The sequence below is a fragment of the Chamaea fasciata genome, unplaced genomic scaffold, assembly GCF_029207755.1.
Source record: "Chamaea fasciata isolate MVZ Bird 193981 ecotype frontalis unplaced genomic scaffold, bChaFas1.0.hap1 SCAF_5, whole genome shotgun sequence".
NCBI classification, from domain to species: Eukaryota; Metazoa; Chordata; class Aves; order Passeriformes; family Sylviidae; genus Chamaea; species Chamaea fasciata.
The window spans coordinates 39,478,955-39,496,579 of record NW_027094090.1 but is presented as its reverse complement, the minus strand read 5'-3'; the positions used below and the strand labels follow the sequence as shown (position 1 = coordinate 39,496,579).

The window sequence follows — 17,625 nt, the reverse complement described above, 5'->3', positions numbered from 1 at the left end:
TCCTCAGCTGAGGCATGAGAGTTCCATGTGTCATGGCAATCCTGTACATGTTACATGGCTACTCTGATTAGTAAACTCTGGAGGAGTTTACTATGGTTTTGGAAAGAAATCTTAATTCCTCTGAAACTATTGCTTAAATTCCATTGCCAAAAACACACAACAGAATTTCAGGAAAGTTTTACAGTGTTAATGAACACACTTTTAGTCAAAGATTTAAAAAAATACTTTTTTCATTGGCACACCCCACAGGTGAAATTGTATTGAAAAATGGCATATCAACTCACACAGGTAAAAATTCAGACTTACCGAGTCTACACATGCAGTACAGCTGAGGATTGAAATTGTTTTTGGGTAAGCAGTAAATATAAAAGAGTATACAAAATACATTGAAATATCAATCAGTGTTAGGTATGTATACCTATCACATGATTTATATCATATAAAATATATGTAGATATAGACATCATAGGTCAAGAATTTCTATAAATCCTTATTAACGTCACTATTATTGTAGGTCTATAAAGAAATAACCTCTACCAAGAGTTCTTGCAATGAACACCACATTGTTATAGCATTATGAGCCATGGCAGACATCCTTACTTACAGCCAGGAAGTGTTTGAGTTGAAATCCAAGGCGAGGAACTGCCATAACCAACATTCGTACTGGCGGCAACGGCAAATCTGTACCATCTGTATTTTTTCAGTCCGTACACTGTGTCTTCTATCCAGTCATCCATGACATTTTCATATAAATACTGATGCATCTCATGTTCAATACATTCCATAGCTCCCCAGTCACTGCAGTGGGTGGATTGTAGCTGTGTGGTAATCTTGTAGTTTTGAAAGTAGCCAAGGATAGATTTTGGTGATCTCCAATGCAAGGTCACACTTGTTGATTGCACATTGGAAAAAACAATATCCCTGGGTGCACTAGGAACTATAGAAAAAAATACTTGTAAGATACCTTAATTTGAAGGAAAAGTGATTGCAACTATACTACTTTTATCCACGGTTGAAAAAATATTTTAATAAGCATATCTAAAGACCAAGATTCAACTTCATGTATTTAATAAGCAATATTTCCAATGGCCTAAATAACACTTCATTATTAGATGGCATACATTTACTATAGTTTTTGAAATAAAGAAAAATTCTTTCAGGCATGACATGTAGAACCAGCTTTGAGAGGTGTGATATTTCTATTGCTGCTTTTGGGGCTATGTCTCAGCTAATGGAGGGAATATTACATTGGGTTATTTTTGACCTACCCATAGCAATCTCATTTAGAAATACTCATGTGTCTCCCTCTCTCTTGCTAATATGTGAACTCATCAAACGACATGTCGAGGTAAGTTTCATGAGTCTCCTGTTTCACCTTCTGAATGAAAAGTATCAATACACACAGTATATTTGTCTAGCAGTACAAGAACAGTGCTTTACAAGAACGTTAAGAGAAAGACCTGAATAAAAGATAAAAAATAAACTTCCCACAAACTTTGCTTACATTTATTTATATGCAGGTTATATTCATGTCCATGAGACAGAAGCAGCGCATATATATACATATATATATATACATGTACCCACATTTACTCTATGTTGAGTCAGCAGTGTACTCCCAGATTTCACAGACTAGTGGCAACATATGGTTTTGTGCTATATCACATAGTCATAGAGAAAGCTAATATTATCTCTAAGACTCTGTAAGATAATACTAATACTCTCTATGCAAAAACTGTGCAGAAAAATCAGCTCAGAAATCATTGTGTGCACACAGCTTTAAAGAGTGCTTTAGAGTCTTTGGGGGAAGAGGTATCACTGGTCAAAGAAAAACACATGATACATCCTCAAACTGAAACTGAAGAAGTCCCAAGGCTTACATAAAGAAGAAAAGGATCTCAGACCAACGTTACTGGGGAAGAAAGAAAAAACACTCCTTTTTCTTTTCTTTCAGCCTTATGGGAATACCTGATCTTTGCTTTTGTCTGCAACAACTTGCTTATTAAAAATATCACAAAATAATAAGCTGAAACTTCTCCACGAAATATGGATGTTTAACAAGAAATGTAAATTCTGAATCAGACAACGATGTGTTGATGAATAGTTGAGAAATTAAAATACCCTCAAATGCACCCAAAACAGGTGGAGTTTCCAGGAGAGAAAAAGAACCACGGGCCTTCCCCTGTTCTTCCACTGAGCTCTCACACACAAGAACACAACATCACAGCATGGAACAGTTCCAAAGGCTCCCATCTTGCTACACACTAACTAGACACAGAACAAGAACAATTTATATAAAAAACCCCCTTTGCTAAAGACAGCTTCCATCATTATACTCCATGCTATCAAAATTAAAGTTGTTTTTCTCTGTTGTTATTAGCATGAAGATAAGTACAGAAAGTAGTTAAAAACCTCAAAAGTTGCAGTACCATTCTTGATTGCTCAGATTTGAAAATGCAATACTTAGTTCATCCACTTACAATGAAATAAAGCACTGCAATATTTTCATAAAAACTCTATTAACTGTATTAACTATTTGTGTAAATTACAAGAAATGTCCTAGTTTGACTAATAGTTTATGGAAAATAAAGGCAGAGAAATTCCACATGGTTAATAGAAAATACTCATGTTTTTCCTCCATAAATCTTCTACTCTGTTAATATCTGTTAAGGTACTGCAAAAAAAATGTGAATTCTTACACACTCAAATATGATAAAGATAAAATGTGGGATATAATAGAAAACTAACTATTGTGCTACATTCCAATACAGAAACTAGGGTTTGCCTTAAAGCAGTAAGTAACTGTTAGTTGCTGGGTGTTAGTAGGAAGGTGGAAATCTATACCTTCACTTGCTCAAATGTGCAGCTGGTTGAGCCCTGGCTGACACAACTGCAGTCTCTGCACCTAAAACAAGGCAGGTTAAAGAGGCTGGTCACAGATATGGGAAGAGCAGTGCCCATGGTCTCGACAACATGGTGGCCTTTCCTTCTAAAACAGAGTACCTTGCTCAGAGTACCAACATGAATGATGTCATCAAAAATAACTGAGAGTTAGCAATTTTGCAGTGAAGAAGAAAAGGACACTTGGCTTTCATAGAACTAGAAGGCAAAATGATGTGGGGTCTCCCACAGACTAACAAAATTCTAATAAATCCAGCCTCCATGAGCTTTTCTTGTAGTTGGAGATACAAACTCACTGAAAGTGGGGGAAGAATGGAGGGTGGAGAAATGTTTCTTTTTCTATCTGTCGTTTTTCCCACTGACTGCTGAGGGCACCCACACACATTATCTTCACAAGGCTGAAGGTAACATCTGTGATTAGCCCAGTAAGTAATGCCACATGAAAACCACTGTTTTTAACGATACACTTGCAGGTATTCTTATAGCAGACAATCAGACCAGCATTTATTCTTTCACACAAAAGTTTTGATAACTATTTTTTGTTGTCATTTTTCCAGTTTATGAAGATCCATATATACAAAATATTTTGAACCTTAAAATCAAAGATCAGTCAGCAAAATTCACAGTAAAATTTTCTCTGTCATTGCCTAGACCTTTACATCAGACCTTTAAATTGAGTCAGAGCCCTAAATGTTAATCAGTTTAAAATCAAGCTGATTTTTTCTCCTTCCTTACATAGACAAATCAACTTCTTAGAACAAATGAAAAGATGTGAACTGAAACTGGAGCAGATCAAAGAAGTTTGGTCCTAGGGCCACTGTGAAGAGCAGTGACACCCAGTGGCACAATATCTCTTGGACTTTTTGATTGTGTTCAGAGACAATTTCAAGACAGCTATGTTATTGGGTTACAGATACAAAGAGGATTACAATTACTCTAGCATGGAGAATCAGATTTCCATTCCTCAAGAATGACTAAAATTCCCCCAACTTTTTCTGTCCACAGATGGTACTGATTTGAACAAACCATTCCATGCTTCCTAGAGTAATCATGCAGCTTGTCTAAATTTTCTAAACATGACTTAACTATGATGAAGTGATCACTGTTCACACTAAAAATTATGGAAGCCAGAAACTCCATATTTTTCAATTATTATTTCAGGTTACATTGGAACTGTATAAAGATTTATTATCGATTCATATATACCGACAATTTGGTGTGTACCTAATGGGAATTGTATAATTAATCCAAATTTCCAGAAAGGTGCACTGAAAAAAAAGGCACGAAAAAGGTTGTGATTGTGGTATTGTAAGGTATAAATTGTGGAGGACTGTGCTCTGATTAGCTAGGAGGAATTCTCATACTAATCCCAAGTTTAAATTTCCCAAGAATCATACATAGGACCCCTTAAGTCTCATTACATATCTCACAGTCTTTCCCTTTTGCATTATGTTTGCTATAATTCAGCTACTCTGGGAGTAGGGAGTTTTTCTAAGTCTGAAATATTTCATGCAATGCACTCTACCTAATTTTCCATTTAATGGCTTCTAATTCAGCTTCTGAAAGCCAGCCAGGGAGCTGGCAGAGAGGCTAACCATGAAATGCTGGTGAATTCAGTTTCTGGACTGCAAGAGAAGTATTTTCAGGTTCATTTACCATTGTTCATAGAATGCCTAAATTTCAATGAAAAGTAACTGATATCAGATTCATACAGGAATTTAGTCTCCTAAAGCCTATTAACATGCCTGAGCTCTTAGTGAAGCTGACAGAAAGTTAAACACCTAAATAGAAGTTAGTTTGGCAGATCTTGCCAAACTATGCTTGTCTGGCTACAATGCCTATCAGCCCTTCCAAAGCTGGTGGACTGCTCTGAGATTAAGTTTTTATTTGCTAACATAAATAAAAGGAAATCCTTGGTAGAAAAAGCACTAGCACAGTGCAAAGACTCATATCAAGTTGAAATTGTCCCGTGGAACTGGATTAAACTAACAAAAACACTTGGTAGAAAAAACCTTATTCACAATGCAAAGATAACCTAAGGGCAGCAAAGGACACACACACAGATCTGCTGAGAGAAGAGAGGTTATGGCTTTCTGTGGAGACTTTTGTGGAAAGCAACAACTACAGCTGCACGGGCCGCGAACAGAAGATGGTAATATGATATGGCATAGTTCCTAACAAAGTTAATAAAAAAAAAAGCCTGCCTACAGAACAGCTGCTTGTAGCTGGAGTTTGGATTAAAAGAACTGCGGCAGCCTAGAAGTCTGTTGGGCGGTATTAAAAGCATCAATAGGAGGAAAGTGAAGAACAAAGTAGAACTGACAGCAGTGGGCACACACCAAAAAAAGTCTTCGGAAAACAGAAATAACTGAAAAGAAAAGAAATATTCTGTATTGATTATCTCTATTAAATTTTGGAAGCTTAGTTACACAAATGAGTTCCATGGGTTAAGCTGATAACCTTGATCATACTAAATACTAATCAAGTATAGAATGCTAACTTCAGGAGGACTCATCATGATACAGAGTCCTGTTCAGTATGAATAAGTATATCACGAGTAGGACCCAAATTATTTTGCTAACATAAAAATCTAAAAAAAACTGTAGACTATTTCTCCCATGACTTGGGACTGACATTATCAGACATGCTTTAAAGGAAATTGCACAGTTGAGTGCACATCTTAAAAGAGCCTCTCTGAACGATGTTTCTCAGTCCTTAGCACATTACAAAACTCAGTCTCCAACTGTGGGATCTAAGTACTGAAAAATCAAATCATGAAAATCTAGAGAGAAATGCACTTCTTTAAGCTAAAAAGAGAAGTAGTGAAAAGCTGCCTGTACTCAAGTCTTAAATGTTCAGCTTTCCATTAAACTAAAAGTCTACCTTTCAGTAAACTTTGTATTCGACCTGTAGATGCTATCCATGTCAGCATTGTACATGTATGTCACCACAATTTCTTATATGTTAAAGCAGAGTTGACCTAGTCCCTACAAAAAAGACAAAAATTCCTTTTTCCTATACTATATGAATAATCTATTTTTATCAATCTTCTTGCAAAAAATAACACCAGCACAATTTCATTGGCGGCAACAAAGTGATACTGTATTTTTCTAGTGAAGATTTGCCATCAACCTCAAAGCCATTTACTTAAATTTGGACCAAACAACTAATCAGAAGATGTAAAGAAATCCATATTACATAAAGAAAATTACATCTGGGAAAAATATCAGTCATATTGGAAAGAAGTGTTTCAAAGATTCTTATTCCTAATTCAGTTTGCAATTTTTTGATGATTTTCTTTAATACAGTTTTGAAAGGTGAACTTGCAGCAGGGACTGAACACGTGAAACATACAGACGTTTTCTGCACAGGGAACACTGAAGCTCTGCCATTTCCAATACAGTGGCTCTGCAGCAGGCTGATTCCCCAGGGTAACCAGGGCAACACATCTGTATTGCACATCTTACTTGCATCCCTAAAAACCACTTGAGGGCATGGGTTTAAAGATTCTTCTAGTGCATCACAGTCATCTGTCATTTTCGTCACTACTTAATGAGGAAAACCATGTAACTTCAGCTCAGAGCTGTCATGAACTGCCAGATCCTGAGAAAAGGATTTATGGTGAAGGAAACAGCATTTCCATGGATGTGAAGATGGCTTTAAACTCTGGCTATGTTTTGTGCTTCTCAAAGGTCTTGATTTTAAAAAAGCCCACATTTTCCAGCGGGAGCCTCCATACTGGAGATACAAATCCAGAACCTTTAAAGTGTTCCTTGTGCAAAGAGTAAAGACATTTTGTGCACTTGCAACAAAAGATGATGCCAATTTTCCACCTCCACACCAAAAGACCTGAGAAACTTTCCCATCACCAATTCCTTTAAGCACTACTCTTCTTTATTCACAAGGCATACTTCTGTGTACAGTTACAAGTTGTTAATGGTCTGGAAAATGAAGCCCAGATAAAATGCAAAACTGCTTCTTGGACAAATTTCTAGCCATATTTCTTTTAAATGTTAGATGTGAATTAATCTCTGTTTAGCAGAAAACAAAGAGTAAGAACTCTCACCAGAGTGCAGTTGGGGCCTCAACCTCTTCTAAGGCTGTGTTCAGGTATATCAGATATGACTAGCAGTAAGGGGGAGAAGTAGGGGAATTACTCTGTGTATCCTAATACTGCAATCAATATGATTAATATTCTCAGAAAACAATGAAAACTTTATAAAGAAAAATCTAAACGAAAAAAATTAAAGCACAAGTAGTTTTCTTTTTATTATTCATGCTTTGGACACCCCCAAGTGGCTTTTTAATTGTTCTGTTTTTATTGTAAACTGAACGACTGTTATATTTATCCCAGATTTGTGAGTTAACTGAATATTCACAGCTTTAGTGTGACTTTTGGAGAAGTTTCCTACTATTTTATGGCTGTCTCTTTCTTCTAAAAATTCACTCAACCTTAATGAAATTTCATTTTAGTAGTGCATTACCTTAAAAATAATCCAAATATATCTATTCAGTCATAAAATCCTAACTCATTTATGCATGTGTATGTATACTATATTATCTTTCATATCCCTTATAATGTATCTAATCACAAACTAATACTACCACTAAAAAGCTTTTATAACATACTGCAGCCTGGCAGAGGTGGTTTACCATGACAATGGAGCTAGATTAGACACAAAACACTACTAATCTCCTCATAAATTTAAGCTTCATGATTCATGTTTAATTGTACCCAGATATGAACAAATTTACCTCAAAAAAGGCAAATAATCTTGCCAAGAATTTAAAGGTCAAATGCTATGCAGTGAGACACTGAGCCAAATTCGATTTCACTTTATGTCAGAAATAAATGCATCGCAAGTGACTCAGTGCTGGCTACATATTCTGTGACTAATCTTAGACCACCATAAATAAGAAGCTGACAACAGCAATAAAACTGTTTCCATTCCCATCCATGAATCTCCAATTCCTAGTATCCAGTCACTACAAAACTATTCATGCAAACATGCAGCTAAGGAAATGTCCTAATAATAACTAGTTTGTTGTAAATATGACTAAGCAACGACAAAGCAAGAAAGGGTCAGTGTAGAGTTTGTGGCAAAAAGTACATGTGTTGTAGTATAAATCCTTCATTTAGGAAAACTCCCAGTCTTAAGACACATAGAACAAATGTTGTTACAAAACAAAGACTGGTTTGGGGCTTTTTCCCTGCTAGAACAACTCTTTATAACATGGACCATCCTTAAAGCCCGGGCTTAATCCACAGCTATTTAAATCTTTTCTCAAGGCTAATTAATAGCCAATCCCAAATTTTGCAGAAATCCCAACAATTAACTTTCTCAGGAGTCAGGCTTCTTTAACACGGCTAGAAGCCTTTCCCCCATCCTCCAAGATGAGAAGCACCTGGGAAGTCTCCCGTTCTCCTCTGTTAGAGGGCAACATGCCTCCTGTGCAACTATCTCCCAGTCTGAACTCCATCCTCAGGTCCAGTCTTGCTCTAGCTCTGAGGCTTGGCTGTTCAGCAGCCATGGTGTAAAAGAAAGCTTTGAATGTTCTGACTGCATTTGAGAAATGTCCAGAAATGCAGGAGCACACTCATCTACATTGAGCACAGCAGCTCAGCTCACGACAATATTTCCAGCCAACACTGTAAAATGTTAAGAGTATGCTTGTTCTAATACTTAAACAATGCCTTTGCCTTTTCAAAATTGGATTTTGAGCCCTGCTGATGAACAGAAATTTCTGAGCAAACAAGAGGACAGATGAACCAGTCTTAAATTGCCAGGGTTCTGGACAGAAGGGGACCAGCAGGGATCACTGGCAGCCTTTGTAGGGTAACTGTTGATGAGGAAGCCAATTTAGAGAGAAAATTTCATCAGAAATGTGTATGAATGTGCCACGTCATAGTTCAAATAACAGATGTGACCAGGCTTTAGTGGGATAGACTGTATCATGAAGAGGGGCAGTCATCAAAGTGCTACCCTGGCTATTTTCATAGAGTTGGCCAAATGATGCCAGCAAGGGGCTTGTCCTCATTTGGAGTTCATCCATTTGATCTGGAACCAAAGCAGCAGTAGTTCAGTTGGCAACACAGATGTGGTCTAGATTCATTCAGACATGCACATCCACAAATCTAACTTCAAGAAGTGTGGGAATCAAAGCTCATAATGGGAGACCAATGCTTTGTGGACAGGAGGGATCCAGTGGAGGCGCATGCCACTCAGGAAGCTAGCAACAGGAGGTCTAAGAGTAAGGGTAACTCTGATCTCCAAGTTCAATGTCTGATCTCCTCCAAGCTCAAGTCTGCACAGCCAACCTGCTTCCCTCCATTTGTCATTCTGAACCAAAAACTTGCTGCTGACACAGATTCTTGTGTTTATTATTTGACAGATCTGAGAAAATTCACTCTTCCAGTTGAGGTATATTTGAGAATGAGTGCCGAAACTCATCTTTTAAGTTATTCAAAAACTTAGCAATGAAGTATTACAAAATCTAGGTTTGGTTTCTAAGCCTTATGGAGTGTAGTTGTGCTCCTCCGTCCCATCCCTGTGCTTTCAAATTATCTGGCTTTTCTGAAAGAGAAATCTCCTCAACTCCATTGCATAAATTGATGCCACTTAAGAGAACACAAAAAATAGAGCTAAATGCAGTAATTTCTCCTGTAATTTAGTAGAAAAGTGAAATCTTATCTGGATGATTTTGCTTAACATCATTTATTTATTTTTATATTTAACCATCACCAAAGAAGAAAAAAATCCCAAGCAATAGTCCTAAGACTAAAAATCATCCGTGGCTGGAGGACAGAAACAGGCCTTTGCTTCCTGGATTCAGAATGAGCTCCTCTCCACTTTCAGTTTAGAAGATAGGTTCATAGTTATTCACAAAGAATTGACTCTTTTTTGCACAGAATATCATCTCCATGCTTCCCATGTCAAGTGACAGCATTGCCAATATTAGGTGAAGTGTGAAGTGTTTGTGTGGAGAGAGAAACCAAGACAGACTGGGTAAAAATTTTTCATTTCAGTGCCAGAAAACCTGTCTACGTTTTTCTTTGGATTTAGTTCACAATTTTCTTTCTTGTTTTTAAAAAATCCTATCCATGAAAAGTTATGACAAAGTTTGCTTGTAAAGGCTAAACTCTTCTCAATTTCCTGAATTCTGAACAGCTGTACTGTAAATGAATTCATACCACTTTCATATTAAAAGCAAAACAACAAAAATTTCACTCTCAAATTTTTTTCGGACATACAGTCTCAAATATTCTAAATACACTAGGAACAAGGTAGATCTTACAAGACAAAAAAAATAAAAAAAATAAAATTAATAAAAATAAATTTATAAAATAACGATTCAAACTCACATAGAAAAAGGTGTTCTCGATGTGCTTTTAAAAATGGCAATTTATTCTCATCACTAGGTGTGTTCATTCACTGTTAGCAAGAAATTTAAACAACAGAAGGATTTAACTGCCTGTATTGAAGCAGTTTTTTCATGTCTACTTGTTTCATACTCATCATTTAAATTAAACAAAAAAATTAACTTGAATAATTATTTACCTTTTTCTGGAAGGGTACTGGCGTTGCATATCTGTTCTTCACCATCACCAGCCGACGTTGCAGCTTTTATTTTAATTTGATAAGTAACATTGGAAAGCAGATTTCTAAAAGTGTGCAGTGTATCATAAGATGAAAGATTTGTAGAATTTCCCTCAAGTGCTATGATGTAATGTGTAATTACGCCGTTGGCTGAAGCAGGAGGGTCCCACTGCACTAGGATTGATTGCCAACTCATTGCAGTACAACGAATGTTCTGTACAGCATCTGGCACTTAAAGGATACACAAGGACCGAAGATTAGCATGCACACACAATTAACATTGTAATCACAGAACAATATCACTAGAGAAGCAGACCCAGTGTTCATAGCAAGAGTCAAACACTGCAGTGACAAATTAATAAAAGAAACTCACTGAAAGAACAAAAATATTACTTTGTCCTAATTAGACTGTTTATTTCCAACTACTATGAATGTGACTGATGTTAGTACTTGAGACACAAGAGGCCATCTGTCTGACTTCTTCCTAATTGTGTGCTTCAGTTTTGTTTTCTCAACAAAACTTTTTGCTCACATTGCCCCCAATTTTTTTAATACAGTGTACTACAACATACACAATATACATACTCCATATACCTATTCCATACACACAGCAACAACATCAACAGAAGTTCCATATTTATCTGTTTCCTTATTTATCTGTCAGCCATATTTCTTTCAAGCACTATATCACACTTCTCTGTACAGAAATCACTGGGCAGGTTTCAGAGCTGTCATATCAATTCTTTTAACTTACAGAAGAAATTTTTTAAGCACTCATAAAAAAATTAATGAAGGTAGAAAGATTATAATCATGTTGAAAATCGAGCAATTATTTATGAACAATTGGTTAAAGAGAACTGAAGAAAGTACCACAAGTATGGAATGTCAGTCATGAAATGAAACAACTGATGGATGACCATGGCTCTTGAGGAGGACCACCTTCAGCTGCAGGGGTCCAACAGCCAAACTGAACCAGCTCAGTGATGCTCCAGATTTTGATAGTGTTGTAACTCCTTGGTACAATAAACAGTATAGCTTTTTCCCAGAACCCCTGCTTTACACGTTCTGGAAAGAATCTTTCACTGGAAGCATGATCTTAGCAAACCTGTGGATCCCATCAAATGGGATCTTTTTATTTTGGGGTCTTCTCTCTTTGCTAACAGTGTAAAGGAACCCGGGAGCACCCTGATCCATGTTTGTCCCCTGACACTGGCAGCTCTTATAGAATCTGAGGCTTGCTCTGACCTGGCAAAGGAGCTACAGTTTTGCACAACAGATAGTTTGACAAACTCACAGGCTCTCTTTAGTCAATGCTAAGTATTACACTTTTAGTGGCTAGTTTCCTTCCTAAAATAAATTATAAAAAAAGAGGTTAAAATTTTCTATTTGTTTAATATAATTTCCAGTTCATTTGCCAATCTTTTATCCAGCTGCTTTTGATACTGCTAATGTTTCAGTTATTTTCACAGGGATCTAAATTACTGCTTTGATCTGCAAAGACTGATACCTATCTAATTTTCCTCCCTTTATCTTTGTTGCTATTAAAAGATTTATAGTAGCCATATAAGCCTCTCATTTCATTTGAGGACATTTTTAATTCTACACTTCCGAAATCAGACTTCAAACCCAGTCTACAATAGGAACGTGAATTTGTGCTACACAGGCAAGAGACAATGCGATAGTGTTAGGGTATGTTTCCTTTGGAGAGAAGAGGAAGACTTTTGTTCATCCATACAAGGAAAATAAATACAAATATATTTAAAACTGTCAAAACTGCAGCTTAGAAAAAGTCACATCTAACCTGATTCCATTGTTGTAAATTGGACAGCATTACTGAATTGATTGCCATTCCCAAGCTTGGTAAATGCAGAGACACTGATAAAATATGGGCTGTATGGTTCTAATCCAACAAGGTTTGTCTCATGGTTTGAACCTGAAATGTTCTTAAGGAAGGAAATATCATTAGTTCACAATTATTCTCTAGAAATATTGTGGCCTTCACCTTGAACCTACTGAAATGAAAAGAAGATTTACAGCCATAGTTTTGCCTCTTCCACTCTGAGTAGCTTTCAGTCAAATACTGAAAACTATTTCCAGCTTCACATCAACCCCTCTCAACTTCTACTTCCTTACTACACCTCTGCAGTGGAAGAGGCCATGGGTCATAGCTTCTACATAGATTGTTGAAGAGTTAAAAAAAACCAAAAAAACCCAAAAACCAAACCCAAACCAAACCAAACCAAAAACAAAAACCCAACAAAAACAAAACAAACAAAAACCCAAAACAAACAAACAAAACCCCACAAAACAAAGCAAGACAAAAAAACACCCCAAAAAATTCCAAACCCCTAAAACCCACACCTCAATTCCTTGGTTCTGTTTTCCCCAGACCATGCAAGGCATAATTGCTTAAATGCTGAGAAGACTATAACAACAGTGGGGAAAGAGCTGAATTTCAACAAAAAATTCTGGTAAACATCTTGTGGGATCCAAGCTATAAGAGAATAATGGAACCTAAATACAGGATTCCAATATAAATTTCTTTCTCTGCCTTGCTGCCACAATCTAATTTCTTGCACATAAAACACTACAAAACATGAAGAAATATAGGGCATAGCCGACACATTCATATGCTTCAGCTAGTTTCTGTATTCTAATTTAGTTTGAGACTGCCTCAGATGGACAGATCTTTGGTGGTTTCTATGAATACCCAAAGAATGTGCTTCCAAAAGGTAGCTGGCTCTAGAATTCACAGTTCCTCCTTCAGATGTGCATTGTGGCCTTTCAAGCATTATGGAAGAAACTGGGATGATGCCAGCTTTTCCTTCCACGATGGGGAATAACAGCAGACCTCACTGCACCAATGCCTTTTCCTGCAGCTTTTACAAGCATCTCAGATGAACAGGGCTCAATATATAGCTCCTAAGCTTAAGATGCAATCCTGACATCAGATTTCTGCCTTCACAGTTCACAGAGCACTTCTCGAGGCCACCCAAGCAATCAGATTTAAGCCTTGATCAAATTTTGTATATCATAAAATTAGATTCATAGAATGGTTTGGGTTGGAAGGAACTTAAAAGATCACCCAGTTCCGACCCCCATATTGTGAGTAGGAAATCTTCCATCAGACCAGGTTACTCAGGTAACACCCATCCAGCCCTGAACATTTAGATAGCATCTATTTCAGTTACAATTTACTCAGTTCTCATTCTGCTTTTTTTTTTTTTTTAAATGAAAACACAAACTATGAACATTTTTTACTATTTTTAAGATGACTAGGAATTACTGCCTTTTTGAATCTTGAAAGTCCATGGGTACTAAATAACTAAACAAAGGTAGCCACAAAGCAAGTAACTTCTGTCATTTTCTAACATCAAGCCTACACTAAAATGAAAATTAAGATTAATAAATCTCACTGTTAATGAAACATTAGAAGCTCAAAGTACATCAAAAATTAACAATTTTTCCTGTTTAATTTGAAAAACTGAGTTACAGGTAAGGTGGGAAGGAAAATACACTGTCTTAGCAAATAGGAACTTATAGCAACTTCTTAATTCTAGGAGCACAACAGACATTTAAAATACTTGCCATATCTTTTTTTTCCTAAAGCATGAAAAAATATTTTAGAGTATACACTTTTAATTATAAACATACCCAAAAAAATAGTTTTTCAGTGTTGTTTTGATAAATCTTAAAATTATATCTCATAATAACACCATTTGACTGGGGACTTGGATCCCATTTTAGCCACACAGAATCTGCGGTGTAGTTGATAATGGTCAAATTCTGGGGTGGAGCTAATGGCACTGCAAAAGAGAAATGCTATTGAGTTCCAAATCACAAATATTCCAGGAAAAACAATACACTTTGGACACACAGGAGAACATAGGTGCTTTTGTTAACATTTATATCTGAGCTCAAGCTACCAGTACTTCATTTCTATTTCAATCTTTTTTCTTCCTCTGACATGAAATGAATTCCATTAATCCAGAATACATGTTTAGTCAGAGAGGGATCTTCTTAGAGATCTAGCAAATCTACTAATCACTTAAACATCCCCACTGTCAAAACTAAGACATTTTACAGAAGTCATATTACATACATAACTGGAATGCGGTATCTTTTGCTTCCTACACCATATATGGAGCACAAGTCATCATATATTTAAAAGATGTGTAATTTGCCATGCAGGGGAGAGGAGGTCCATGTAAAAGAGAACTGTGTGAATGTGTCAGAAATATTTCCATGTTTTATCATTTTTCAATTAGATGGGGGGATGAAGAGAAAGGTACTGTTGCTTGCTTCAAAATCATTGACACTTTGCAAACCATAACACATTCCAAAAGCAAAAGATATTTCTTCATGGAGTTATTTTTGTAATCCTATGGAGAATGTGACCTCCTCTTGCACACTGTGGCAGGAGGAGGAGCACTCAGGAAACACTTGCCTTTCAGGGTTTCCTTCTTCTGAAAGCACTTCCCTCACAGACCAATGGAAAAACAAATCCTTCATATCAACAGGTCTGATGCTCAGATCTATGATGAATGCAGTAACATAGGGCTAATATTTTGAAGTTGGTTACAATTGAATTTGCTCACCTGATTCATCTGTGTAGAACTGAAGAACAGCAGCTGGACCGGGTCCTTTTATTGTTCTGGCAGCGACATAAATGCTGTACAATGTGAATGGCAGAAGGTCTTCCAAAATTATAAAAGTATTGTTTGTAGAGAATGAGTTATTCCTTTCTGGCCCAAACAGACTTAAATCATAAAGTATTATAATACCATTTGGCTTAACAGGAGGGTCCCATGAAAGCATAACTGAGGTAGTTGAGAGATTTGAAAATGTTTTGATTACAGGTGCTGATTCGGGGACTAAATGAAGAAATAAGAAAGAGAAAAACAAGGATAAACTCAGAAAAACATGAGTTACAATGAAAAATTCTATTTCATGGTCTTTGAAATGTGCAGCAGTTGTGTCACTGTATAACAGAAACACTTCAAGTGAAACAAGAAAAATAAATACAATTTTTTTTTTTTAGAAAGCCATTTGGGGTTTTTTATACATTTCCTTAGGAATTAATAAAATATCTTAATCTTACCATCTTCATCAGTTCTTATATGAAGACTTAGAGCATGGCGTTCAGAAGATCCTTTATCAGTGGCTGGTATGATTGTCAGAAGGTAATCAGTATATTTCTCCAGATCATCAAAAATTATGCTTGTGTTGTAAGCAAGGAAAGATAATATCTTACTGGTTCCCAGTTGCATTAAACTTAGAGAAACATGAAAGAAGACTAAGCCATTTGGCTGGGATGGTGGAAGCCAGCTTACATTTACAGAAGATGAGGAAATGTTTTGATAGACCAGATTTTCAACAAAACCTTCTGGGACTATGAGAGATAATAAGCAAAAAATTAAATGCATGGATTACAGTAATAAAATATCCAAACCCCAACCAGAAATAACTGTTTAAAATATATTTAGTCTGAAAATGTCAGCTGTAATATTTTTTATAACTTTTAAAAATAATTCGTGTTTCAATATCAAAAGAAAAATAGTTGAAGGCAAATATGAATAATCATTTCCGTTAAATTTGATTAGGAAAAGAGTCTTAATGAAAGCTTAAGACAATCATCTTATTGTTTGTATCCACAGAGGCTTGTGCTCTATGTTCTTAGTACTTCAAAGACTCAGATCAAAATGCCTTCCTTTCAAAGATAAATATTGCAGCATTGAAAACCACACTTAATGGTATTTTTTTAACTTTGCCATCATAACAGTAAAATAATTTTAGAGAATATTTAATAAATATTTAATTGAAGCGCTGATATACAATGAGCACTAAAAAAGTTATCAACTTACTATCCTGATCTGTATGCACCTCTATTTTTTCACTGGTTTTGTTGCCATCTCCAAATGCTGTGCTTGCAGTTAACCACAAAGTATAATGGCTGTATTTTGCCAAATCATCCAGCACTACAAATGGAGACACACTGAAGTTGCTGTCATTGCCATAACTTGTGAAATTCTATAGATAGAAAAAAAAAAAGGAAATGTTACCACTTAAAATTACCCATTTAGCCATCACCACCACCACCAGCAGACATGATTCACCTTAGTACTCAGAAGACATTACTTGTGCTTTGACTCTGAATGAGTAGTGATTTTTTCGGAAATACTCAATTGTATGATGTCTATTGCTACTCCTTGTAAGTACTGCAGAGTACATAAATGGCTTCCCCTGTTGTTTGTAATTGTTGATAGCAAATTCAGAGATTAAAACTGTAATACTGTAGTGTTTTAAACCATATTTCATCAAGAAAATGGCAAAAAAAGAGAGCAACATCTGCTACTTGCTCATAGATTACATGAATCACAACTGCCTTGGCTGATCACTGTTAATCAAATCAAAGGACTTCTCTCTCTTTAATCTATTTTTATGAGAGCAGATTTTCAATGAAAAGCTTTCAGTGGCAGACATCTCACTGCACCTCTTGATAAACTGTTCCTTTTGCTAGTTGTCCCTTGCAATAACACCATGCCACTATCTCTAAGGAACTGTCTGTAGTGAGTGGACCATGTGAAACTGAAGGCATCAACAGAACTTTTTTCCTTTGTGCAGTTACTTGCTAATGAAAGGATAGCAGCAGAACATAGTCCCACTGTCTTTTGAACTATATAAAAAAAGTCATTAATACCGTGACTACAGCAATAAGCTAGTGCTTCAGATCAGGACCTCTGAGGAGGCTATTCCTGTTTAGAATCAACCATTTTGGAAGATGAAAAGTAAGAATATAAAGCATATTATTTATGTAAGTTCAGCTATACCACATAAGTGAATGTGTTGCATCACCCACAGCTTTACAGCAACCTGACTTAGATGATCCAACACAGTTTGGTTCATCGTTTGAAAACTGTTGAAACATTATTTGGCTCGTAAGTATGTTCAGCTCAAGTATTGGGTAGGAAGTCAAATCTTCACTGCTGATTCAAAGAGCCAGTGGCATTTCTCTCTGGCAGCCACATTGCCCCATTGAGCAGATGGCATGAACAGCATTCTCAGGACCAAAGAAGTCCTAATTTTTCTACATAGCAATATTTTCAGAGTGAACTGGATTTTGCCC

The 17,625-nt window shown here is 36.3% G+C and overlaps 1 protein-coding gene across 1 annotated transcript in view; it reads right to left on the bottom strand.

Annotated features, from left to right (window-relative positions):
• Positions 1–17,625, bottom strand: part of PTPRQ (protein tyrosine phosphatase receptor type Q) — a 125,683-nt gene that overhangs the window by 47,629 nt on the left and 60,429 nt on the right. The window contains exons 37-43 of the mRNA XM_066183309.1: positions 16,364–16,529; positions 15,601–15,891; positions 15,098–15,373; positions 14,154–14,305; positions 12,301–12,442; positions 10,461–10,730; positions 605–937 (exon numbers count right to left, since the gene is read on the bottom strand). Of these exons, the coding sequence (XP_066039406.1) occupies positions 605–937; positions 10,461–10,730; positions 12,301–12,442; positions 14,154–14,305; positions 15,098–15,373; positions 15,601–15,891; positions 16,364–16,529 (1,630 nt within the window). The remainder of the gene's footprint in view (positions 1–604; positions 938–10,460; positions 10,731–12,300; positions 12,443–14,153; positions 14,306–15,097; positions 15,374–15,600; positions 15,892–16,363; positions 16,530–17,625) is intronic.